Raw genomic sequence first — 27,965 nt, forward strand, 5'->3', positions numbered from 1 at the left:
AAAGCATTGTACACTTACCAACTCACCAAAATACGTTGTGTTGCGTCCTCATAATATATTACGTCAAACTGTATTGTTTGTGGACTCTATGTTAGTGTTGGTAGGGTTAATTGAGGATTTTGTGGTCTCAAGAAATATGGACTATGTCTGTAAAAACCTGCGGAAAATCAATAATATAATTATGCAAAAAAGAATCAGCTTCTATATATGTGCTTCAAACTATTGCCTGAGTGTGTATCAAGTTTGACACCAACTTTGTAACCTATATTGGAATATTGAATTATAACGCAACAAAAATTATTTGCATCTTTGAGAAATAATACATTACCTGAACTTACATGATTACATTTTGGTGGGAAAAGTTCTGGTCGAATGTTGCCAGGATAAAGGATTTATCAAAATAACAAAACAGTATTTTTTTTTCTTTTAGCCAAATTGTAAACTGTAAATTAACAAATATGCATACATGCTATTTAGATTGCAATTTCAGTTCATCTAGATTACATACTGATGAAGAAACTATTTATGTTTACTTTTGGGTTGGAAAGTTTGTCATTGTTTGTAGAAGCACAGGGACTGATGTATTTTAATAAATTATTAAATAATAAAATGTTATATAACTTCTCTTATACCCTCCTTCCTGGTATCGATTTCAATTAATTCAAGTAATCACTGATCTTTGTTTATACCACTTTCCTTCACCACAACGTTGTTACGCGTTAACGTTATATGCAAATACTACCGCGCGATGTAGACACACCCTATTATAGTAAAATATTCCAAGGGTTGAAACGCGCCAGGACTGTGGCATGAGCACAACCGTAAAGCCGGTGGGCATTTAATTTATTCATAAGATGCATTAATAAACAAGAAATGCTGCGCGCGAAATTTAAATCCGGCGCGTATAATCTGAATCAGTGACTCTTCTGTAAAATGGTTTCTACTTCAAATGTCGTTCGCGTTGCTCTTCGAGATCTTCGTAATGAAAATCATCAAAATAGCAGCAGCACAATTCATGGGAAAATTGTTTACTTCTGACCATGTGACACAACTATATATGAGTCTTTGCGATAGAGGTCAAGGATCGCAACATCCGGTTTCCGGCTTTACGGTTGTGCTCCTGCCATGTCGCTCGATCGCAATGAGTTTTAATTTGACAAATATTCAAGTGCAAATGCAATTGTGTCACTTGCTAATGCCATCCATGTCATTACAGATGTCATATGTGTAAAGAAAACGAACTTTGAAAGGTTCGAATGCGTGATTTTAGGCCACAGTCCTGGCGTTTATTAAATTTATCGACATTACAAATGCGCGTTTCTATATGCCATCAACTTAAGTCATATATACAAACACATCTATCAACAGTTTGAATTATATATTATTGCACTAAATCCTAACGCATTATCAAGACACATTATCAAACACAATTATTTGACAATGCGTTCTTGTATACCTTACCCTTCATCCAAACTACAGGCAAAGAAAAAAACGGGCGTCAACGATTTTTTCTCAAACTCTGCGATCCTACCTACCTCTATTTTTAATGTCTAAGTGGTTAGTTGCTGGTATGTACGTGACTGAATGAGCGTGTACGATGGCACGTTTTAAATTAATAAAACAAATAAAACATAACTTGTGTTTGTTTTGTAACGCCCCCAATTGTAGATTGTTAAAGGGTGGCAGTGGTCGCGCCACGTCCTGTTCGATATGGGACTCATAGCGACGTATACAACGCGTGGTAAATAAATTGTTTATTTACATGAAATTCGAACACGCGCTGCGCGACGACCACCGCGCTTTAACCGAGCTTTACTTTCAAATACATAGAATGGATAATGGGATGTAGTTAACTGCCATTTATAATATATGTCAGAATTATTTAAATGCTAGCATGGCATGCATTAGTTATACTTAACCACTCCTGCCTTTTCATATTTCGTGGAAAGTGGTATTTTTCGTTCATAATTCATTACCATCAATAGCAGTATTCCGACCATGAAATAATAAATTTCATTATACCTGGATTTACATATTCATACATGTAATTAAAAACAATTATGTTACCGCCAACAGTTTGAATTATATATTATTGCACTAAATCCTAAGGCAATATCAAGATACATTATCAAACACAATTATTTGACAATGCGTTCTTGTATTCCTTCCCCTTCGTTCAAACTACAGCCAAGGACAAAAACGGGCGTCAACGAACTTTTCTCGAACGTTCTATCGTTTCTTTGAGATATGACCAGTAAAAGTAGCTGTTTCAATTCAACATTCCCACATTAAACTTAAAAACAAATAAAACTTAACTTTTGTTTGTTTTGTAACGCCCCCAATGCATGTGACTTTCGAGTAGTATACTCAATCACAACTCTGCGATTCTGCCTACCTCTATTTTTATTAATGTGTAAGTGGTTAGTTGCTGGTATGTACGTGACTGAATGAGCGTGTACGATGGCACGTTTTAAATTAAATATCGGTTGATATGTTCTTCACATTTAAATAATAATGTACAAATCAAATACATATCTTCAAGGGTTGATGCTAACGATGAATTGACTTAAGCGACATTAAGGGTGATACCGATATATGTAGGCGTTTTTTTCGACTCGTTATTTTTATTTTTATATATTCATTTTTGGTTACTTCATACAAGATACGTTTCGACTTGCTAGTAGGATATTATTTTAAAGTTTATTTTCATGGTGTCTGGATTTTTACTCTGTCTTGAAAAAACAAATGTTGTACAAAGGATGCTACCCTTCATGTTTAGGAGTCATTGATTTGAATAAATTATTTGCTGGTTACGTGATCTAATTAATTATGCACACGTCTTATTACTGCTAACTGGGTACTGTGCACACGGGTGACGAGTCATGTGACCTAATTATGCACATATCTAATTGCAAGGAAACTAATGTAGAGACGTATTTACTACTAACTGAGTATAACGCACATAGATGAAGAGATTTGGATAGACTATTGAATTGACACGTGTCCTAATTTGTTCTACACCTATCCAGATCCCAGAGATCTTTTTCAGATACACATTAACTTAACGTGCTCGTCGATAGAGGGCGACCAAAGCGACAGTGAATGGATATCAACAATTGGCTGATTGATCTCAAATGCTGAACTTGTTGTCTGTGCTCAGGGTTACAAATGATATATAACAGGAAAATGTTTTTCTGTAAAATCACAGTCTATCTGGTGGTTAATGCTGAGGACAAATCACAGTGAAATGCCAATGCTATACTTACATGATGCAGACAGACGACAACATGGGTAGGTGGTTGCCGCGGCTGTTTAGTTTTAAATGTATTATTCCTAAGTTCCACGGCGTTGTTAACAACTCTTCATTGTCACATGTGTGGTGGTAATAAATTGTTTTTGAATTATATTTTAACTAATTTGTTTAATTTGCGTTTGCTCTACTTAATTTGCAAAATTAAAGTGAACTAAAGTAGGAGTTGACTGTCATTATGGACTGATCATTACAAAATTGGATGGCAACATTTGTTCGGTGTAGATTGTTAAAGGGCGGCAGTCGTCGCGCCGCGTCCTGTTCGATATGGGACTCATAGCGACGTATACAACGCGTGGTAAATACATTGTTTATTTACATGAAATTCGAACACGCGCTGCGCGACGACCACCGCGCTTTAGCCGAGCATTACTTTCAAATACATAGAATGGATAATGGGATGTAGTTAACTACTATTTATAATATATGTCAGAATTCTTTAAATCCTAGTATGACACGGCATAGCATTACTTAACCACTACTGTCTGTTCATATTTCTATGATGAATTTGTTTTTGCGTATCTGTTAATCGACTTAATTAGCTGATTATTAGCGAATGGCTGTGTTATGTCTGGCACCGTTTAGGCCATTTGAGGTTCTGAACGGAACTTGGCTCAGTGATTTGGAACTAATTACGAGATAACCGTCGCTATTCGGACTACTATTTCTGACAGTTAGTATTCGTAGTTATTAATGTAGTGAACGATTAATCAAAAGATATGACGTGTTCAGTACTTAGTGTGATTGGCTTATGACCGAAGGTTACGCCTTAGAGTCTTAATACTGTTTTGTAATTGGTTAGAGTTTTGAAAATGAATAAAGAGAGTTTTAGTTGGTCTTGGCGAGTACAGCACGATGGACGCAGTCTAGTCCAGTCCTGGAGAGTCTTGGGCGAGTCTTGGGTCAGCCTTGCGATAGTCTTGGGGATTTTTCCCCAGGGCGCTGTGTCTTATAGAGTACTCGACTGATCGACTAAGACGAAAGTTGAAACGTATTTCGCTGTGTGTGTCTTATTTGACTGTAAAGCTTAAGTGACTTCCCCGGTCCCGTACCTCAAGGGGACGCGATAGAGAGACGAGACGAGATTTCCCCCCTGACAAGTGTGGAGAACCCCGAGGCCGAAGAATTCACCCCTGATATTTCGTGCAAAGTGGTATTTTACCTTCTGGACCTCAACAATAGCAGTATTCCGACCATGAACTAATAAATTTCATTATATCTGGATTTACATATTCATACATTTAATTAAAAACAATTATGTTACCGCCAACAGTTGTAGCTGTTTCAATCCACCATTCACACATCAAACTTAAAAACAAATAAAAAATAACTTTTGTTTGTTTTGTAACGCCCCCAATGCATGTGACTTTCGAGTAGTACACTCAATCACCATTCTGCGATTCTACTTTGATCACGACAGTTCGGTTTGAGTGCAGAAGTTGGTCCATTTCAGCATTTCCCAATTACATATAGATATTGTGCATCGCGTCTTTCTAAAAACATGGACTTGGCTCTGCTGTCGAGTTTGTTTGTTTGCATGGTTGGTGAGTATTTCCATCGAAACATATAGAAACTTTTGTTTTATGCATTGTCGTTAAAATGTTGTAAAATAAATGCGGCTTTCCAAACAATCTAATTATGTTGTGTCTTCGGTAGCAATATTGCGAATGTTTCTTTATGTATTCAGGGGGAAATGTTAGAAAACTGAAATAAGTGTCATCTATAAATAATGCAATGAAATCACAAAAATCTTGCCTCCACATCAATATATTGTTATACGAAGGTATTCGGATTATGGTGGGCGTTGTCGACAGTGCTTATCACACTAAGTACACGTATGTCGACAGGAATACAGGGTTCGATAGCTGGGTTGATTTGTGTTTGCTAAGCGTTTGGAGTGATTTGGCTACATTGTACAGTGAATGTAGGTAGTCAATTCAGCCCAGATATTGGTATATGGATATATGGGATCTTTAACACGTACGAACTTGAAGATATCAATCCGGTCTGTGTGCATATATAATACTACTTACTTTGTAGCGTGATCGTAATGTCTCCTGGAATTCGAGCGTTGATCTCTAAACTAATATTAACTGGTAATAAATTTGCTATATTAAGGTTCTTTATATTTTACAGGGATATCTACTGGAGGTGAGAGGAATTCAATTAGAACAAGTATATCGTGAGATAGTGGCTGATTAAATATACTCTGTATCTGTATTCACATTATTAGTATTTACAAAATGAACCCGTTTGTAGTAGTATCAGGAATCAAATGAATTGGTGTATTTTGATATCTTAATAGTTTTTACGCGTCCAAATCACGATTCTGTAATTTTATGTTTTCAGTGTCGACGACATCTCCATGTGGCGTTGAACAATTCGCCTGTACTGACGGTACATGTATCCATGGTACACAATACTGTGATTTTATAACGCAATGTCCGGATGCATCGGATGAAACCACGTGCCGTAAGTCCACGTGTAAACTAACTGACCTATCATATGATTGTCAACGTACCACTCAACTGCAAAGTCATTTAAAAACTGTTTTGTTTTGCTGTTGTTTTTTTTGTGTGTATAAAATGTAAACGAATGTGAAATTGCATTCAGTTAACATTTTGTGTGAAACAGACACTGGCAAAATGAAGACCGCCTTCTAATAATATATATAAACCTTAATGGTATCCTTTATCAAGGTCTATGCTTCTAATGAATAAATATTCGCTTGGTCAATCGGCGTATAGGGCTGAATGCCGTTCGTACTATACTGAAACAACCAAACATTTTGTAATGACACGTGGCTTTATGTATTATGTTTAGCTACGACGTGTACTTTTCAATATGATACATGCGGGTGGTATGAAGACTCGCCAAGTGATGGCTTCGACTGGTACAGATCACGTGCGTACGACACCCAACAGTACCCAGATTTGGCACCGAAATATGATCACACTAGCAATAGCATATATGGTAAGTAATGCAAATCTTCCCATTAAACATGCGACAGTATATTTGCATTGAGTTTCAATTTTTCATTTATGGCATACAAATATAAAGATGAAATTAAAAATATATTTTATTTCATTACATCTTTCTACATTTATAATCTTATCAAATTTTTTTTTTTCGGAGCGCACTTTTTTGTTTTGTTAATTTTACTTTGTTATTTGTTTTAGTGACTTAGTCACTGCTCTAATCCAAGGTGATTCTGTGTGTATTAAATAGAGACTTGAGGATAATAGTACATGATGCTCTCAGATGAAAGAGCTACACAAATTTAGGGAGAGCAGTTTACAGTTACAGTTCACAGTTTAATATTCCACTTTTTAATTAGTTTAATTGTCTACCATTTTTATTTTCCATTAAGGGATTATGGGTAAATATTACATCACGACATCTGATATACTATTCAAATTAGACTGGCAAAGTCGGGACTTCTTTTTTGCTTTACAATAAAGATATATAATTAATTGTAAAACAAAAAAGAAGTCCCGACTTTGCCAGTCTATATTCAAACTAACGCGTATTCGTTAAAATTAGAATGTTGCAGGCAAACAATGAACACACAAAAATTAAAGATATTGGTAAAAATTAAAATAAATAAAAATTATTATTTTGGCCGATGAAAATAGAATGACACATTTTTGTCTCTTTTTTGCAGTCAATAGGTTATATATAAGCTGTATAAGCTATTCTACTTGATAAATTATATAAAATACATAAACGATGTTGTCATAACAACCATTGTATACGTATGCTTGGAACTAGTATGCTAATTTTAACCAGTTTGAAGTCTTACTTTAGAAGTTATAGATCCTTTTTGAATAGCGGGTATATAAAAAAAATCGATAACGACTGGACAGTAGAAGTAAAAACTACGAAACCCCACGGGTAGGCCAATACATTATGGCACGGACAATGGGGGAAGCGAACCCCCCTGCCCTGTGACATCGGGATAACAGTCATCCGTTTGTGTACACATTTCAAGGTTTTAATAAAAAATATAGTAACCAAAAAAACAAGTAAACAGATAAACAAAAACACGGTTAAGTAACATATTTATATACAACAATTAAGACATTATAAGTGGACAGTAACAACCAAGTAGCGAAACAAGTATAGCAACCAAAAAAACAGGTAAACGATAGACACATAGACGGTTACGTAACAGGTTTATGTACAACAATTATACGTGGACAGTGATAGCCAAGTAGACGGAAACAAACGAACGAAAACCAAGAATAGAGAGACAACATTAACAAATAAAATTAAGTTATTTCATTAGAAAATTGTAAATTATCGTTCTCGTCAAAGGATACTATGGCTTCATTAATTATAGATAGAATCAATGTTTCAAAACAGATGATATGATTTCATACTTTACCCATAATCCTTCGCTGGAGAATCAAGATGGTAAACCCCCTAATATACTGATAAAAATGAATATCGATTTCTGTCTTCAGTTAATCGATCACCACTATCACAAATTCATAACTTTGTTTTCTAGATTACTTTGCATTCATGATGCCTATCGGTGCATATGCTTCCAGCCAGATAGCTGAGTATATGAGTCCTACATTTTCATCTGCTGCTCCTGGGTGTTATTTAGATCTATGGCTATATATAAATGGGATACGACCTTATTACCTAGAAATATATTTAATACAAAATGAAACGGAAACCAAAGTCTTCCGAACAGTTAACAGCTTGGGAGACCGATGGAACAATTTGGGTATAGGTGTTGGAAAGCAGACTGAACCATGGAAGGTAAGCGTTCAGACAAGCCTTAAGGCGTTAAATAGACTGGCTACGAAATTAACCACACTGTAGGGTAATTTGTATATTTCATTTTATGTTACTCATATTATACATCTTGCAGATAAAGATATCAAATTACCGATACAGTTCCTATTTAGCTGCGACTGCAATTGACGACGCTAGCTTTAAGGAGTGTGCATGGCCGAGTCCAGCCCAGTCCTGCGACTCCAACAATTTCTGGTGTACAACTACACGTGCATGCATCGACAAAGACTTAGTCTGTGATCTTGTAGATAATTGTGGTGATAACTCGGATGAAATGAACTGTGGTAAGTAGTATATTAATGGTTGAATAGTCATGTTTTGATATAGATTTAGTTTGTGATCTTGTAGATAATTGTGGTGATAACTCGGATGAAATGAACTGTGGTAAGTAGTATATTAATGGTTGAATAGTCATGTTTTGATATAGATTTAGTTTGTGATCTTGTAGATAATTGTGGTGATAACTCAGATGAAATGAACTGTGGTAAGTAGTATATTAATGATTGAATAGTCATGTTTTGATATAGATTTAGTTTGTGATCTTGTAGATAATTGTGGTGATAACTCGGATGAAATGAACTGTGGTAAGTAGTATATTAATGGTTGAATAGTCATGTTTTGATATAGATTTAGTTAGTGATCTTGTAGATAATTGTAGTGATAACTCAGATGAGATAAACTGTGGTAAGTAGTATATTAATGGTTGAATAGTCATGTTTTGATATAGATTTAGTTTGTGATCTTGTAGATAATTGTGGTGATAACTCGGATGAAATGAACTGAGGTAAGTAGTATATTAATGGTTGAATAGTCATGTTTTGATATAGATTTAGTTTGTGATCTTGTAGATAATTGTGGTGATAACTCAGATGAAATAAACTGTGGTAAGTAGTATATTAATGGTTGAATAGTCATGTTTTGATATAGATTTAGTTTGTGATCTTGTAGATAATTGTGGTGATAACTCAGATGAAATAAACTGTGGTAAGTAGTATATTAATGGTTGAATAGTCATGTTTTGATATAGATTTAGTTTGTGATCTTGTAGATAATTGTGGTGATAACTCAGATGAAATAAACTGTGGTAAGTAGTATATTAATGGTTGAATGGTCATGTTTTGATATAGATTTAGTTTGTGATCTTGTAGATAATTGTGGTGATAACTCAGATGAAATAAACTGTGGTAAGTAGTATATTAATGATTGAATGGTCATGTTTTGATATAGATTTAGTTTGTGATCTTGTAGATAATTGTGGTGATAACTCAGATGAAATGAACTATGGTAAGTAGTATATTAATGGTTGAATGGTCATGTTTTGATATAGATTTAGTTTGTGATCTTGTAGATAATTGTGGTGATAACTCAGATGAAATGAACTGAGGTAAGTAGTATATTAATGGTTGAATAGTCATGTTTTGATATAGATTTAGTTTGTGATCTTGTAGATAATTGTGGTGATAACTCGGATGAAATGAACTGTGGTAAGTAGTATATTAATGGTTGAATAGTCATGTTTTGATATAGATTTAGTTTGTGATCTTGTAGATAATTGTGGTGATAACTCAGATGAAATGAACTGTGGTAAGTAGTATATTAATGGTTGAATAGTCATGTTTTGATATAGATTTAGTTTGTGATCTCGTAGATAATTGTGGTGATAACTCAGATGAAATAAACTGTGGTAAGTAGTATATTAATGGTTGAATAGTCATGTTTTGATATAGATTTAGTTTGTGATCTTATAGATAATTGTGGTGATAACTCAGATGAAATGAACTGTGGTAAGTAGTATATTGAAAGATATTCACGTTCATGTTTTTCAATTTGAAACAAAAACAACGATGGTTAATGCATAGTTTAATTGTTTTATTAATAGTTTTTCATTTGATTGTAAAAGAATATTACCTATCAGATGAGAATGTCGAAGACTTTAACATGTTTTAAACTAAAAGAGTACACCACGATCGTTGATAAACAAATTGACGTCGACATCTCGTTGAAAGCGAGCCAGGAGACTTATTTGTGTCCTTCAAATGTATTTCTCTCTCTTCCTTGCGTCTACTATTTCACTGATCCAAGGTATTTGGAACTGCGGATGTGATGACTGGAGAGAATTGCACATTTTTTTGCAGGGGTAACACACTAATCTCGTGGCTCTCTCATCCTCGACGACATCTCGGCGGACATTTTCATCTTAGCTATATTCACTAGTGAAAATGGTGTATATAAAAATCGGAATAATCGTTTGTATATTTTAGCACAACGACTAGAATTGTAACTAAAACAAACACACGTTTAAGTTATACTGATTCTTGTAGGGAGCTATAAACAATGCGACTTTCAGACTGGTTACTGTGATTGGACTCAGGCTTCCGAAACCGACGACAGTAGTTGGACCCGGCAGGCAGGACAGACGCGATATTTTACATACACAGGTCCACTTGCTGACCATACATACGCCGATGACACAGGTAGGTGCTAAGTAAATCCCTGAAAAATTATTGCTTATTTCATAATTGATGAACTACAAAATTCTGACACGACAAAACACATCATCTATTCAGCATTTCCAACTCTGATTTGTTTGACCAGGATACTACATCTGCTTTCAACCTTCCTACAATGAATATGGTTATACAAGCCAACTTTTAAGTCCAATATTCCAACGTTCATCAAATACCTGCACGGTAAGTATTGCAAGCTAATAAGTTCGTTCGAGGGGTTCAGACAACTATACAGAACTGCCTGTAAAAGTGCAAAATGGCCACTTCAAAAGGAACACACGTTAAAGCTTTTACAAAAAAGTAGACAATTGGTATCAATCAGAATTATGTAATTATAACCATATGTTCACTACAGGCTGCCTAACAAAATTGTTAGGAAACCCTTTTTACCATAAATGATAAATGCCTGAAAAATTATCGTTTTCATTGATTCGTATTTTGTGCAAAAAGTGATTTAGTTACTATAAACAATATAAATATAGCTGCATAGCAGCGATGACGGGTTTCAAGCCTGTGTGGCTCATGGCAAATTGCACTTGCTTGATGTGATTATTGGACGAACGTTTCATGTCTAGAATGCAATGTTCTTAACAAGTCCTCTCGTATTTTGCTATTATGAACCACACTGGAATCAGCAGACATAACCATTTATAGTCATCTGTCCAATGTCATTCATAATTAAGGAGTTGTTTGATGTTATTAATCATGATTATTGTATTATTGAACTTTTGTTTTAGTGAAACTTTTCAGTTCTAAATCAGCCTGTTGCATTTTCGCATTTTGTTGCCAAATTATGTGAAAAACTGTTAGAATTGGAAATGCTGCAAATAATGATCCTAGTGCATAGTTACTCAATGACTGAAATATCAATTCCAGTTATAGCATATATGTGCTCCTGAAACAAATCAAGATGGGAAAGTTTTGTGATAGCTTATACGTACGTTAAGGCAATAGAGCAATAACTGTATTAATAATTCATCTGCTTTGTTCAGTCAGTTGGTGCATTGGCTATTGATGTCAGGGCAAGTTGATGTGTGCACATGTGAATTGCACTGGAAAAGTGCACCATTGTGAGAGGGAGAGGTAACTTGTACAGTGTTCTGAATCCAATATATGTTGCTAATAACTAATTCAAAAATTCCGAGCACATATGATTACAGATAACAGCCTATATTTATTATCAATAAACTTTAAATCCTTAAGACAAATAAATGATCAGATGATATTGGCATGTGTATAAAAAATGATAAACTGAAACTAAATTTTGTATATATGAAAACCCCAAAATAAACTTGCTATGCTAATGTTCGATGGAACAAAGAAACTACTAACTTGAATGAATATATCAGCGGCAACTTAGGTTTGGTTTCAATTTGGCAAATTGTTCATGAGTTATAGCGTATTTTTACTTTTTACTAAATCCAATATGGCTGCCAGAGGAAGCCATTTTTCAAAAATATGCTTCAGTAACTTTGTAGAGCTATCCACAGAGAAACTATATGCTAAATTGATTGTCAAACAAGCAAGCATTTTTTAAGAAGATAATTTTTTGAGGTTTTTTGCATTTTTGTGATAAATTCAAGATGGCCGCCAAAACCACTTGAATCATGGAAAATGTTTTTATGAACACATAATTATCTCATTGAAGGGATGTTGTATGCCAACTTTGGTTTCAATCTAGCAAATTCTTCATGAGTTATAGTGTAATTTCACTTTTTACTAAATCCAAGATAGCTGCCAAAGGAAGCCATTTTTCAAAAATCTGCTTCAGTATTTTTTAGAGCTATGGCCATAAGTGCTGTAAAGCAATTTCTAATCACATGAATGAGCCATTTTTAGGAAGAAGATTTTTATTTATTTTTTCATTTTTAGTAAATCCAATATGGCGGCCAAAGTCACATGACCGCTAAAGATTTTATTGATGATATTTGCTAGACATGATCCATTGATGCCACAGAAAAAAATCGGAAGTTTTTAGATCCTCAGAAAGTGGTGCAATTGAGCACTTTCTGTTTGTGTTCTACCTAAGATGGCGGCCAGGTCGTGTGACCTACATAGCTGGTTTTGGGGTATGCACCACAACTTATGGCCCTTTATTAGCATGCAAAATGCCAAATCAATCACAGCATTTTTTTCAAGTTACAGCGCTTAAAAAAAAAACGAAGGAAAAATAATAATAAACATAGCAATTACAATAGGGTTTCCCCCCATCTGGGCTCGAAACCCTAAATACAAAACAATATGGTAAAGGTCAAAGAAATGTAAGCATCTGTTCTGATGGTTGACAAGTGTTTTAACAGCAATGTATATTAACACAATAGCGATGTATATGTTTGCTTTAAAATGTAATATATGTGTCTTGCAGATGCGTATGTTCTACAACATGTATGGCATGTATATGGGAAGATTCAATATTTACACACGTATATATGACAGAACAAATCAAGGACAAACTCGTGTGTGGCAACAAATAGGTGAAAGGGGGCCATTATGGAATAGACTTTCGCTTACTTTCAATATTAGCACTGATTTCCAGGTAATGTTACAGACATCATAAACATTAATCAATAAAATGTGTTTATTAATGAGACATTTAGATTGAACAATCAGTTTACGTTTCGTTAACAGGTCGTTCTTGAAGCAGTTGCTGGAGACAGTTCTTATGGTGTTATTGCAGTGGATGACATAACTTTCTCCCCGGACTGTTTAGCCAGTACGAGTAGTAAGTGATTTATTGGCGTGCCTGACACAAATATCGTTATATCCCTTCGATTCAGTTACCAAGTTTATCCTCTTCTTTCATTCCTTGCCAGGTAATCTACCAAATGCTCCCATCACAACACCTCCACCATCACCACCATCGGCAACTCCCCATCCAGCATGCGAAGCTGGTGATTTCTACTGTACGGCAGATAGTAAATGTCTTCCATCACAACGTGTTTGTAATTTCCGCAACGATTGCTCTGATGGAGAAGATGAAACAAAGATGTGTGGTATGTATTTATATAAGTCAATACGTCAAAATTCAGTTATAGTACTTTTGTGTGTTACGCCACCATGTGAGCTATTTGAAAAACGTGTGTGCTATAGACAGTTTTAAGAAAATCAATAAAGGTAATAAATACTTACTAATAAATGTTCTTATACATGTAGGTTTCAAATGTTAAACTTCTTTCTTTCACAGTTGATACTGTATGTGATTTTGAGAATGGCACATGTGGTTGGCATGGTGTATATGTTGACACACAACAACGTAGTACGAGACCACAGTTTGTATGGGATAGACAACAAGGGAGAACAACAATCAAAGGCGATACCAGACCATCTACTGATCACACGATACAAACGGGCTATGGTATGTTATACGCCCCGATCACCACGTAATACGTTATATAAAGTTATAAGGATGGATATATCAATATTCTTTTACCGGGTATTATAAATCTAATAGCTGTTTTGAGCTGTTAGTATATGCGCAATTTGGCTTTGTTGTTGTTGTTGTCGTTGTTGTTGTTGTTGTTTTCTTTTCAAACGATACATTTTAAGCTCAACTAAATATTATGATTATGTACTTCAACTAACAACTCTTAAAGCATGCCTAATGTATTCAACTTTTATACTCCTCCTCCTCCTCCCACCAGGGTATTTAGTTGTGTCGAGTCAGATAGTACCTCAGATTTGGGACACGCTGTGTAAGGTGAACCCGGCCTATTACACACTTACTCCAAGCGTTCATGTGGTATCGAGTTCAATTCTTTGTGATGTCAGTATGTGGGCGCTGTTTGTTTTCATACGTTGCCCTAAAACTATTTAACAAAGTCACAGGTGTATGTGATTACATTGATGCCTCAGCAAAACTGTATTATGAAAAAACATAATACTTCATATTTGTTTTAATTTTAAGGTTGGTACTTGTTTGCTGATAACTCCCCTGGGTCCCATCAATCGATAACTCAAATATCAACGCCTTGGATTGGACAGACTAGTCCAAATTGTCGTTTTGAATTCTGGTACCATATGGGAGGTAGAAATCTTGGAACATTACAGTTATTAATACAATTTCAAAATTCAACGCACGTGAGGTATGTGCAAAGCGGTGCATCAGGTACAGAATGGAAACGTGCAGTGATTTATCTTGGATACGAACAAAATTTCAAGGTAAACTCGTAATTGTCTGTGCTAAATCGTTTTCACATTGTTATAAATATGCTTTGTTTACGCCACATCGTAAACACAGATTCATTGATTGGATAATCAAATCTACCAATCATACACTTTGTACTATGGCACACAAATCGTGGTGGTGTTCATTATGAGTGTTCATATCATAGCTGTTTCCTGTTGCAAAAATACTCGAAAATATGTTTGTTTATTAATATTGTAGCACATTAAACGAATATACTTTGTCGCTGGGGTGTTATTATGCAAATGAATGTATTCATTCCGTTTACAGCTGATTATACAAGCCAGCAGGGGCCGCAGTTATTCGGGTGATACTTGTATCGACGATATCAAATTTGAAGATTGTGCACCTCCAGGTACTAATTAGTTTGTCTATAACGGATGATATTGATTCGTAATAAGTCAGCTCACTTTGCTGAAGAGTTTAGATGGGATAAATACCTGGATTAAACGTGTTTTTTTTTCTCGATATGTTTGTTTCAGTTATAACTGGTAATGACTGCAGGAACGATGAATTCCGCTGTACCAACGGTTTCTGTATTGATAAGAAGAAAGTGTGTAATTTTGTTGATGATTGTATGGATAATTCTGATGAAGATCATTGTGGTAATCACAGTTTTCTTATTATCATCGTGTGGTCATTTGTTTTCAACAAACATGTGATATGTCTGACATGACTGTCATTTGCATCATTTTATAAACAGATAATTTAATTGGACGGTGCGATTTTGAATTAGACTTTTGCGGCTGGCAACAGGAAAGTGGTGATGAATTTGACTGGTCGTTATTCCAAGGAACACAGCATAATTATGACACTGGACCGAATATTGACCATACACACCGGAGTCATACCGGTATGTTAGCAATATGCTGTATTTTTTTAGAAATTACGTGTAATATTCAGTCTTGTAATCATATATCATCTAGGTCGTGCATAACTAATTGTGTACAAGTCTAATATATTTTGCCGTTCTCAGGACAATACGCATATATCGAGACCACCTACCCACAACAAGCTTTGTACAGAGCACGATTAGCGAGTCCTTCTATAAAAGGATCAAGTATTGGCTGCAGGGTGAGTTGAGCCAGTCGTCCTTACAAAATATTGAATTAAATTGAATTACCAATGACATTTACATAAACAGAGTAATAATATCACATTATCATAATTCGCATAGTTATTTCGTTACAGTTTATGTTATGGTATCATATGTATGGCTCGACAATAGGTTCTCTCTCTGTTATGTTGAGAACTTCTTATTTAAATGAAGACAGTGGACTACAACTTTTAAATAATGTCAATATCACAGGCGAACAGGGAAACATCTGGTTGGCACTTGATGAAACTATAAGTAGCGGAGCTGATTTCAAGGTCAGTTCACGTTCGTGGTTCTCATCCATTGAATATATAACTGCGTCATTCAATCCCACGCTGACCTACAAACTGAGCTTGATGTTGTCGCTACGGGATTCGTGGGTTAGTTTATTTAATATTTTAAAAAAGTCTGTGGTGTGTTGCAGATTGTCTTAGAGGGTATGGTTGGAAATACTTACCATGGTGACATAGCTATCGATGATGTCAGTTTTAGCGCAGAGTGCCTTGGTGGGGGCAACGTCCCCGGTGAAACATCCACAACAGCACCGCCACCTCCCAAATGCAGTGCTGATACTACACTTTTATCGTGTCATGATGGTTCTGGATGTTATCATAGTTGGCAAAGATGCAATTTTATTACTACAGACTGTACAGACAATTCAGATGAATTTAATTGCGGTGAGTGTAACTTTTGAATCTCGTATGCCACTTATAATTGTGAAATATAATTGCGATTGTTGTTTTATTTTTTTCTTATTTTTACTAGGAAACGATTGTAATTTTGAATCGGGTACGTGTGGCTGGCAGAATTCTAAAATAGACCAGGCTGATTGGAAAATTGCACAAGGACCAACTCCTACACCTAATACTGGACCAACCAGTGACCACACCCTTGGGACTTCTCTAGGTAGGTCTATATAATGTTGTACTTTCTTCAATAGCGGAACACAGCCTAAGTGTAACATATTCACCAGGATAAAATTATCCAAGTGAAATGGCGTGTGGCTTTTCATCTTTCACAAAATCCAACTCACTCCTCTTCTGCTGTGTGCCTGTACCACAACTTTGACTCATATGACAAGGCTTCAACACAAATAAACGAAAATTTACTATTTCATGATGTTTCTGTTTAATATATCCAGGTCATTACATGTATTACGAAGCTGATGGTGGATATACTGGGTATAAAGCGTATCTGCAAACTCTGCCTTACCAAAATAGTCATGAAAATTGTCAGCTGACATTTTGGTATCATATGTATAATTATTATGATATGTACAATTATATGGGAACATTGTCAATTTCGGTTAAGTATGGAAATCATCAGTCTAAAGAAATATGGCGTATTTCCGGTAACCAAGGAGATTCCTGGAAGAAAGGGACAGCTCTGATTGGCCGATATGAGGAGTTTTCAGTTACAATTATTGCAGAGCGCGGCACGAACTTTTACAGCGATATTGCTATAGACGATCTCGTGTTTGAAAACTGCGCAGATGGTAAGTTTCGTTAACTCAGCTTAAGATAGCAAAAAGAGCTGTCTCATTCAGAACTTGAATTTAGCGTATATAATTCAAAAACCTGAATAATGCTGAATAATATTGCGTTTTACAGAAGACTACGTTCGACCATGTGATGAAGTTACAGAGTATGAATGCAAAGGCGAACAGCGTTGTCTATTAAGAGATAGATACTGTGACCACAGACCAGATTGTCTAGATGGATCAGACGAAAACGATTGCCGTACGTATACATAACCATTACTATATATCTTTATATAAAATATGTTTCGCACCCCCATGATGGCAATTTCCTTGACTCTTTTTCATTCAGTAAAGTTATTCATTGCATCATACCCCCCAAGTTTCTGGTAATTCTACGTTGAAATTTAACAGATATTCTAAATCAATGTTCCCGTATAAATGAAAACAAAATCAATTACAAGGACATACGCAGGACTCGTTGGGTCTGATTGTTCACAGACATATTTTGTCGTCATTGACCAAACATTAGACATATTTATCCGAATGACTTCAACAATTTAACAATCTTACGAGTGTATGTTAATTTACTTGCAGTTGTGAATACTGGAGATTGTCTTTTTGATACCGACAATCCATATTGTGACTATATTCAGATGAAAGATGACGACTTTGATTGGACGTCTGGTATCCATACACCTAGCGAGTTAAGTGGTCCTGATTTTGACCATACCGTGATGAACCATACCGGAAATAGTAAGTTAACAAAGATACGCTATATTTTACTGTCATATTTAAATGCGGCATAATCTGCAAGGGCGTGACTAACTCTCAGAATAGTACACAAAGTCAACTCTGAATACATAGTCAGACATATTTGTTATATTTTTCTCTCTTGACTGTTAATTTCAATATTATACTTTTCACAGAGGTAAGTTCTTCATAAATTAAATATTGAATACGAATCAATCACTGTATATCATGGTCGGCATTGGGTATATACACAATTTCTTTTATAAATGTTTTACGTTGATGATAAATATTTCACATATGTCAATATTTAAATAAAGATCATTTAACGAATTGTTGAAATCTGAATATTATCATTATTTCAAATAACAATTAAATAAACGATGTTTTTTTTTTCGTAGGTTATTTTCTCTATGTTGATAGTTCAGATAAAGTTGAAGGTTCAGCGGCCCGAATAGCCACTCCATTCTTTCCAGCCAGTAAAGACGTATGTACGATTAGATTCTGGTTTCACATGTACACTGATGTACCAAATACCATGGGACATCTACGGGTGAGTTGACACACACACACACACATATATATATATATATATATATATATATATATATATATATGTAACTTGATACCTTGAAATTATTAATTTAGTTATTTTTAACTACCAGGGGGTACATTTAATGTTTGGTTCAACAACAATGCATTGTTTCTGAGAATGTAGTATAACCAAATTGGCTTATACTTGCTCCAGTGCATGCAAAATCACTATCTGCAGTACACTACCGCGTAGTGTATACGAAAGGTATCATTTATCATAAAAACAAAACATTTAATATTTTAGGTTTACACCGAATCCAACTTAACAAACGATCAGGTACTACTTATGTGGGAAAACTGGCAGAATATGGGAAAACATTGGAATTATGCAAAAGTAGTCCTGGGAAATCCACATAGCTTCCGTGTTGTATTTGAAGCAATCACAGGCGGAAAGGGACTGTCAGATATTGCAATCGATGATATTACATTTACTCAATTATGCCGCACTCCAGGTAAGCCTTACATATTTGCGTCACACTAACATTCACACAGGCAACGTTAATGTAATTATACTAGTGTATGAAACGCAAGGAATGGCGCCCTCTCGAGTAGGAAGTGGGGGACCCATTGGCAAAGAATAGTTTAAGGAAAACAAAAGTCTAGAATTTATCACTTTCACAATGATTCTTTAATGGTTTTATTGAAATTAAAATAAATGATTCCTGAACCACACTTGCGTTAGGCTATTCGTGTAGACGTTTGCGTCTCTACTATTCTGCACCGCCGTGAATACAAAATACTATGGTAAGGTGCTGTATAGTTGACTGCAATAGTGACTGAAGAGAAAACTCGAGAGGGGTTAGATGTTACTCAATTACCAGTGACAAATACAATTATTTGTATTATATTAGTATATATCAAATTCTTGTTCCGGAAAAGGAACGTTTCATTGGAATTACACAAACTTCATAGTCGTACATCTACAATGTTTTGATCGAGCATGCCACTGTCATAGTACAGTTGAATATTGTGATGTCGCAGACTAGCTTCCTTTGACTAATGAACGAATGTCATATCAAGAAATGTTATGCTTATATGAAAACACATTTACCATTAGGTGACAGCTCAGTTCCAGCAGGATTGTGTACACGTAAACAAATATTTTGTCCCGGAGATAAGATATGTATCGATGAGACTTGGTTGAATGATGGGAATATCGATTGCCCAACTGATTGCTATGATGAAGAACAGTTCAGATTTAACTGCGGTAAGTTCCATTACAACCGATTATCTATGATTAATGAACAGAGATATTTGAATATTTTTTTTTCGTTTCTCTACTTTTGATGATAACACGTATGGGATCGTTGATTTATTTCACCGACAAAAAGAAGCACATCTATTTCAGACCAATTGTGTTGGTAATAAATTTGAAATGAATTATAATTTGCTTGTTGTTTCTATTTTTAAATTAGAAGCCGCTGTTCCACTACCAACCCCTGAAGAGAACAAATCAAGTAAGTATACACTCCTTTGTGGACTTACATCATCTCATGTGGAAATAGTGATTTGCATATTAACAACCAGTTTAAATAGTAACTTATTCGACACAACTACACAATAACTATTTAATATAACATAAGGGTCTTCTATTTTGTTAGATGCTGGTGCCATTGCTGGTGGCGTTGTCGGTGCTGTGGTGTGTGCTGTTTTTGTAATCGTCCTTATTATAGTGGGCATCACATGCTATAGAAAGAAGTAAGTGAATAGACTATATTTAGTAATCTGCGAGATCTCGTGGTATTTGGCTTGTGCTATGACAACCCGTTCTCGTGATATAAGATCGGTCTTGTTTGTTATCATTTGCAATTTTCTTTTCAAACAGGGGAAGCTTCAGGTTAAACATTAACTTTCGTCAGAGCTCAGCCAACACACCAAAGGTAATACGCTCATCTTTGAACAAACTGATTTCACCAAATCAACAAAACTTATCGGTCACATTTCATGAAATGCATTCAATTTTATAAAGTAACATTTGTATTTTATCCAGGTCCGTATGAGTGATATTGACAATATATATAACGAATCGCCAATTTCTGTAAGTAATGTAACATTTCACATATCACTATAATTAATAACGCAAGCATGAAACCTTTTATTATATATTTGTATGCATTTTTCTAGCTGTTTAAAACTCCGTGATGTTCTGCCAATTCATTGACCAGTTTACTTACCTTGGCAATAGAATAACTCAAAAAATAACGTTCAAAAACGTTCATCTTGTATTTGAGCTAATATGCTTGTACGTACATTCTCAGTCAGGATGTAAAGTGTGTGTTATTTAAAACGTTTTGCTATATGGTCGAATGTGGTGCTCCCAATGGAAAGCAAATTTGAATTTTCATGGAGTGTATTATAACAACGCTTTCCGCAGGGTTTTCTCGTATCCTAGATATTATAGACATAGTACCATGTTTGTATCTCATAGAATCAACAAGTAGTCAACTGTGTTCAATTGTATATGTATCATTAAGCTAAAATAAACCGTAAGAATATACTACCTTTCTAAATATCACAGAAAGTATCAATCTGCCTTGGTTCATGAAGACAATAGAAATGTTCACAGCATAAATGTTTTTTTTTTTTTCAAGGGTGGTAAGGAATTTTCTCTTGATAATCCTGGATATGAAGATTCTTTGTATACTAGCGACCCGACATGCGTCCATAGAACATCGTCTTCTATTGCGTAATGGTTGACAAGCATTATTCAGAATCCAATCATGCGTGTAATTGGGACTTGATATTATATCCACGTTATGTAATAACGACGACGTTCAAATCAAAGATCAGCTGGACTCTACAACATCTCCATGAATTACAATAAAACAATCGAAGGTAGTTGTACACACCAAGGAACGGAATCCTGTCAGCGAGTACAGTGGCGGATCTAGGGGGTTCTTGGGGTCCAAACCCCCCGTTGAAAAATGTATTCAATTTGTTTTTGTATAATATAAAAAAATCCTAGTCTGGCGATTTTAAAGTTTGGGACCCCCCTAAAAAATCCTGTATCCGCCCCTGGAGTAGTTGTGTTATATTAAAAAAAACTCTTAACTTTATATAGTAGTTAAGCAGTTTATACAATATTACTTCAATCAAGAAACTAAATATAACCATGGACAAGTAACTGCTATATAGACAGACGTAAATGTAACATAGTGTATGCAACGTGGGTTATAATTTCCAGAACTGTATAATTAATGCATACAACTTGTGAATTTATATCTATCAACAGATTGTTTTGTAGCCTTTTCAGGTTTTTTTTTTATTATAAGTTGGAAAAATTAAGGTTTGTGCTATGTATTCGTAAAATCGACTTTCATATGATGCGTGTTTGTATATGTTTGTTATAAGTACGTCATTATACTCCTATACATATGACTAAAACATTACACTTAACAATATTAAACGGAGTTGTGTGCAACAAATCAATCAGTACAAAGTTATATAATATAAATTTAGCGGAGTCAAATCCATGATAAATTATCCCCAGTCACCCCCCCCCCTTATACCGACAAACGGATTCTGGCGGTGAAGTGAGCAGCCTATCATAAGTGTTTAATTGACCAATCACAGTTCGGCTTCGTTTTGCCGCTTATATTTGAAACTTAGTTACATAGTTTACGCCTAAATGTGTTTCCTTTCACGTTCGCATAGAAGGGTATAAATACCTAATGATTTCTGTTACATTTCATGTTTTACCAGTTGCCTCAGTACTCTATGTCAGTTTACTCCGTATTGCAATAAACCAATACTGTGTTTTTGCTACCGTAAACTACGCTCGTGTGTCTCTCTGTCAAATATAAAATAACATCATCAGAAAAAAATTCTTGGCAAAAGTACAATGAATGAATGCCCTGGTTGCTATACTCACTAGCCTCGATTTCGATCGCAAAATAACACGTGGCTGGATTTGTGCCCTCTTTATGAAAAGAAAGTCTTATAGAATTATGTCATTCTGGGTGGTATTTGTTAGCCCCCGTCCGAAAACGGGGATTAATAATTTGGGGGTCCGTACGTCCGTCCGTTTGCCCAGAGTCATATTTCAGACAGTTGTTGATCGACGTCGTTAAAACTACTAGTGTACGCACGAACAATACATTATGGTTTTTTGCAGGTGTGTTTTTAAATCTGAAGATCGGAACAAAAATGTCCGACTGGTGGCCATTATGGATATAAAATTAGCTTTTTTTGATTCTCAAACGTGTCAGCAGCTGTTTCTCGGACATGACCAGGGTGATTTTGATAAAAGTTCGTGTGATGTTCGTACATATTGGGTTACAAATGCATGCCTTTTTTGTGATTCAAACAAATTTTGCCAACTTGCGACCATTTTTTTTTTTCAAAATGTAAACACATCCAACCATGTGATCGCAAAAATGCGGGACTATGTTCGTTAACTTTCAAGGGCGACGAATGAACTGGATTAAAAGCAATGATGACTCTCCACGATGATGGGCCCGGTGAGTGACCACTAGGTAGCGCCCTCATACATAAATACAAAAATACGTACATTTTAAAATATACTTGAGACAAACATTTTTTGGAATTGATAAATATATAATCTAATCTATAATTTCATGTAAATAAACAATGTATTTTACACGCGTTGTATACGTCGCTATGAGTCCCATATCGAACAGGACGCGGCGCGACGACCATGGATCAATCGGAAAAGCTGTTTGCGCATTAAATCTGTGTGATATCACTCTTAGATATGTGACCTATTAATTCCTGTCGATTTATTAATGTATTTGTCTTAGTTTAACGTTTTAACCGGTATGTGGAATGCGTGTCTTGTCGTGAGTTCAGTGCGACTAGTTTTTTAGTCCGGGCTTTACAGCATAGTACACGAGACATCGTTGAGACACGTTTAGACATCACTCGCATGGTAATGTTGCACAGGTAATAGGAGTCAAAGGGCAAATAAATGTCAAAGGGCAAAGTTTGTTCACCAGTTTTGTCAGGTGAGTATAATCTCATCGTATTTGTTTCTATTGCACGTAAATAATAAGGGCCTGTCCATTTGATACATCCACGTGACTCGGGGTGGTTCTCTTCCAGGGTGTCGTATTAGTTGGACGGGCACCCCCAAACTTGCCTGTTTTAAAAATTGAGGGACTGTAACTGAAGTTGCCTCTCTGTCTTTATTTGCTTATCACCCTCGTGCCCGACATTGAAAGGTAAAGCTACGTAAATTATGTTTTATTTCACTAGGTAGGTGTAAGTTCATTTTTTGTATAACATTTATATATTGTGTTCGAAAAACTAATTATATAATTTTTTTATTTGTACTTGATATTTGCAAGAAAAAAATGTGGTAACTATGTTAATTCATCAACCAACAGTCTATATTGTAATGTTAGAAGAATACATGATGTGTCATTTAGTTCCGGGTTTGGTTCATTTCAAACATGTGCAGTAAGACACTTAGATTTCATTGTTTCAGAATAATTGTCTATATTTATTGTATGTAATCTCTCAACAAGGAAACGATTATGCCTAATATCAATAAAAATGCAATGCACATAGATGTAAACCGTTATAAGCTGTTGAGTGATTTGATACTGCTTAAGGTAGAGATGCAGGTTCGTGGGCACTTTTTCTTTGTATTATCCAAACAGTCTTGGCTATAGATTGTTAAACGTTTGTAGGATTGTGAATAGTGTAACATACTCAAAAAATGATTTTAAAATATAGATAACAGGTGCAAACATTATCTCTTTTGAATGCTCAACAAGATTTAGCAAGGCTGTACATAAATAATAAAAAAGAAACACGGTGAAAAAAAAGAAATGACGGGATTTCCATATTATGCACTATATTTAACTTTTAACAAAACGATAATACATTTAAATTTTGAACTGGTAAAGCCATTTTAATTATGAGCAATTATGAGCAACTCCTTACTGTGTGAATTGTTATGCAAATTAGCAATTATCTCAGCTTCACACAATAAACTTTCCGAAAATATATAGTTTTGTGGACAAAGGAGGTCATCTTGGTTTCCTAATTAACTAATTAAAATACCTGTCAGGTAAACTGCATCTCTACCTTAAAGTGCGGTGGTCGTCACGTTGTATACGTCGCTATGAGTCACATATCGAACAGGACGCGGTACTACCACTAGTGGATAAAAATCGGTGCCCAGACATCATCTGGGCCCTCCTGGGATGTTTAAATGAATAGTCCCTGACTACCAACCTTTATGCTATGAGCGTTGCTATCATTGCGGTCTGATTGTATATATCTTATAGGCCGTGGCCAACCACTGGTCACGCCATACTCATCGATGTCCATTGCATTTTTCAAAGTGCACTGTTCGCTTACGTTAATATCGATTTTGTTTTTCAATACAATATCATACAGTGCACTTTATAGTAATTTAAGTCAAAATGACCAGCGAGATTACTGAAGACAATATACGAGAATTTCAACAAAATGGTGCCATATGTCTACGTGGAGTGTTTGATGATCAATGGATTGAACTGGTTAAACGTGGAATCGAAAAAAACCTTGCTGATCCAAGTCCGGAATATTCGGAAAATCTGAAAGGGGATAAGGGTCCGGGAAGTTACTTTAACGATTACTGTAACTGGGAGAGATTCGATGAATTTAAACAGTTTGTGTTTGAATCGCCGGCTGCTGGAATTGTCGGGAAGTTGATGAATGCTAAGGTACTGGTATGCATTGTTTTTATGTGCATTATTTTAATCATGAATTTAACGAGGTCTATCAGGATTTATGGGCCGGGGTTTACACTAGAGAGCATTTGTGGTGGATTTGCCTATCACATACCATTCTCTGTATTGCATATAAACATTAGTATACATTTCTGTGATAATTTAACAATGATACGCATACCTACACAATGTATTTGGAGTATTAAACATTTATTCTAGGAAGTTGTATTTTATCATGATCATGTGTTGACAAAGGAACCAGGCACGTTTAAAATTACTCCCTGGCACCACGACCAGTCGTATTACCCAATCGATGGATGGAAGGTAAGATTGTTATTGATTCCCATATAATAGATTCATACGTCACCGGAAATTGTTGGAATATTGTCGCATTCGTGGGTTATACACGATGATTCAATAACGAACGCATCCAACGTATTATTCGAATGGTGCGTCTCAAAATCGTCCTACAAAATGGACATTGTCACGGGGTTGTAAAAGCAATGATTGGACTGTCAATATTTACCATTGCATTAGTAGGCGTGTTCCATTTGGATGCCAGTTGACCCCGTTTCCATGGACACTAGTATTCAGTACGTGAGCGGATCTCATCGATGGGGGAAATGGTTCCATCCAAGAAAATTTGCAACTTTACTGAATTACGATAAAATAAGTGACGATTTGGAAGGACGGAAATATGAACAAATGCCAGATATTGACAATGAAATAGACAAATATGAAATATTAAAATGGGAAATGAAGGTAAGGATATCAATAATTTGCAACCCAGCGTTTTCAAAGGGGGTTAAATATCGAGCATAATTTGGTGTAGCAGACTCCTGACACCTTTCAACTTGCGCCCTCTAGTGACGACATTTTTTGTGACGTAATGATGTTAGGGACGCCGTTCACATCATCGATGTTTTTGATTAGTTCTGTGGTCGTCCCTCAATAAAAGAAATTTCGAGATTTGTTATATTTTAATCGGCGAACGACAACACAACCTAACACAGTTCAGGTTTGAGCTACATTACTGTCACCTACACACATACTTGCGTCACAGAAGAGCTTCGTCGCTAGAGGGCATATACACGCACTTTATCGGTTTATTGCAAATTAATGAATACTATTTCACAATATATTATATTTGTCGTTGCCGTGTATTTTACCAGCATGTAATTAGTAATTGTGACATCATGTATAAAATGAAAAATATTTACACCGCTTTTGACATTTTGGAGGTGTCAGGTGATTCTATTTCTTGACTGAATACGAAATATATTTGAGGAACTTTTGATATTTTTCAGCCCGGTGACTGTGTTGTCTTTCATATGCTAGCAGTACATGGTGCCCCGGCGAATACTTCCCTGAACACGCCTAGAAGAGTTCTAGCAACGAGGTGGCTGGGGGAAGATGCTGTCATGGCAACAAGACCATGGAAACCATCTCCGCCAATCACTGGAGGGTTAAAGCCTGGCGATAGAGTGCTATGTGACAAGTTCCCATTGGTCTGGAGCGCTATCTGAAGTCTGTTCAAAGACAGTAAAACAAACTTTTAATAACCAGTATACACGTGCATCTATGAGTTGACTGTGATTATAAAAATAAAGTAGATCTAATTTTGTATTTGGTGAAGCCAAAAAGCTGTATGGTAAATGATTGTTATTAAAACTGAGTTGGGAGGGGTCCGGTCATCATCTGTACATGCGACTGACGACCTTATGGTGTCGTGTTTGGATTTCGTGTAAACAAACAATTCATTTTTACATTTTATTGATTCATTTGCGATACACACGGACAAGGTTCGAGTGGCATGTGCAATGCACATAAATTACTCAATGGCTATCAGGTTGTCATTGTGCCCAAGAATAAATCAACCAACCAATCATGAGCTCGACTTCTACCCTGACTATAACGAGACAATAGATTAAAGCGAGAGGGTCGTCACCTGCGCACGCACGGGAATTGAGTTCCACACGATGTTAACGCAGGTGACTACTTCTCCCCCCCCCCCTCCCCCGATTTAACATGTGATGTACATTCTTGGAGAAGTACAAACAAGTCATTGGAATATTACGATTCAGGAGAAACCTCAAAGGATTATTATGTTTGCATTTAAGATATGGTTAATGGCTTTTGTTAGATTCTCATTAGGTACAAAGTAATTTTAACAGCAAATGTAAGAATTTTTTTTTCATGAGAAACAACAGAAAACAAAACATAGCACCAACAAATACCACTTGCAGCAAAAAAGTGTTATATTTGCATAACCCTGACCTATATAGTTCTGTAGTATTCTGTTAATGTTTTGGATGTACTTAAACCTTTCAACCACAGAATAAACTGCGACACAGGTTCAATTTCCTAGTGTCCACTAGCACACCTGTGTATAGCGACTGATTTTGTGTTTGTAAATTAAGATAAATACTCAGTGGCCCACTCATGAATATAATAATTCCATTTACTGAATTTACATTTGTGAGATGAACCACAAGATATGCTACCATTTAGGTAAATCATTCATTTACATAATGTATAGATAACACTTAAACTAACAGTTAT

General features: G+C 35.6%; 2 protein-coding genes across 2 annotated transcripts; both read left to right on the forward strand.

Annotated features, from left to right (window-relative positions):
- The first annotated feature begins 5,104 nt into the window (after nt 1–5,104).
- Nucleotides 5,105–21,413, forward strand: LOC144352417 (MAM and LDL-receptor class A domain-containing protein 1-like). Its single transcript, XM_085501874.1, has 35 exons — nt 5,105–5,234; nt 5,447–5,461; nt 5,660–5,782; nt 6,134–6,283; nt 7,821–8,080; nt 8,193–8,400; nt 8,644–8,700; nt 8,944–9,000; nt 9,144–9,200; nt 9,344–9,400; nt 9,844–9,900; nt 10,438–10,590; nt 10,712–10,806; nt 13,252–13,345; nt 13,437–13,616; nt 13,808–13,978; nt 14,528–14,781; nt 15,077–15,161; nt 15,289–15,411; nt 15,510–15,659; nt 15,783–15,880; nt 15,998–16,177; nt 16,327–16,579; nt 16,668–16,808; nt 17,044–17,397; nt 17,513–17,641; nt 17,977–18,135; nt 18,531–18,682; nt 18,968–19,175; nt 19,781–19,930; nt 20,139–20,180; nt 20,325–20,421; nt 20,549–20,603; nt 20,714–20,761; nt 21,315–21,413. The coding sequence occupies exons 1-35, from the start codon at nt 5,105–5,107 to the stop codon at nt 21,411–21,413; spliced, it is 4,641 nt and encodes a 1,546-aa protein (XP_085358000.1).
- Nucleotides 21,414–23,652: 2,239 nt separating this feature from the next.
- On the forward strand, nt 23,653–27,783 carry LOC100372635 (uncharacterized). The gene is made up of 5 exons (XM_002738409.3): nt 23,653–23,687; nt 25,090–25,397; nt 25,623–25,727; nt 25,944–26,165; nt 26,711–27,783. Exons 2-5 carry the CDS (start codon nt 25,116–25,118, stop codon nt 26,927–26,929), a joined length of 828 nt encoding a protein of 275 aa, XP_002738455.2. The 5' UTR covers nt 23,653–23,687; nt 25,090–25,115; the 3' UTR covers nt 26,930–27,783.
- Nucleotides 27,784–27,965: the final 182 nt, after the last annotated feature.

Source organism: Saccoglossus kowalevskii, chromosome 7 (assembly GCF_978046115.1).
Source record: "Saccoglossus kowalevskii chromosome 7, keSacKowa6.1, whole genome shotgun sequence".
NCBI lineage: Eukaryota > Metazoa > Hemichordata > Enteropneusta > Harrimaniidae > Saccoglossus > Saccoglossus kowalevskii.

Coding starts and splice junctions, on each gene's coding strand:
- LOC100372635 (XM_002738409.3), top strand. CDS start 25,116: ATGACCAGCGAGATTACTGAAGACAATATACGAGAATTTCAACAAAAT. Junction 25,398..25,622: donor GGAAGTTGATGAATGCTAAG/GTACTGGTATGC, acceptor CATTTATTCTAG/GAAGTTGTATTTTATCATGA. Junction 26,166..26,710: donor TATTAAAATGGGAAATGAAG/GTAAGGATATCA, acceptor GATATTTTTCAG/CCCGGTGACTGTGTTGTCTT.
- LOC144352417 (XM_085501874.1), top strand. CDS start 5,105: ATGGTGGGCGTTGTCGACAGTGCTTATCACACTAAGTACACGTATGTC. Junction 9,201..9,343: donor CTCAGATGAAATAAACTGTG/GTAAGTAGTATA, acceptor GTTTTGATATAG/ATTTAGTTTGTGATCTTGTA. Junction 9,401..9,843: donor CTCAGATGAAATGAACTATG/GTAAGTAGTATA, acceptor GTTTTGATATAG/ATTTAGTTTGTGATCTTATA.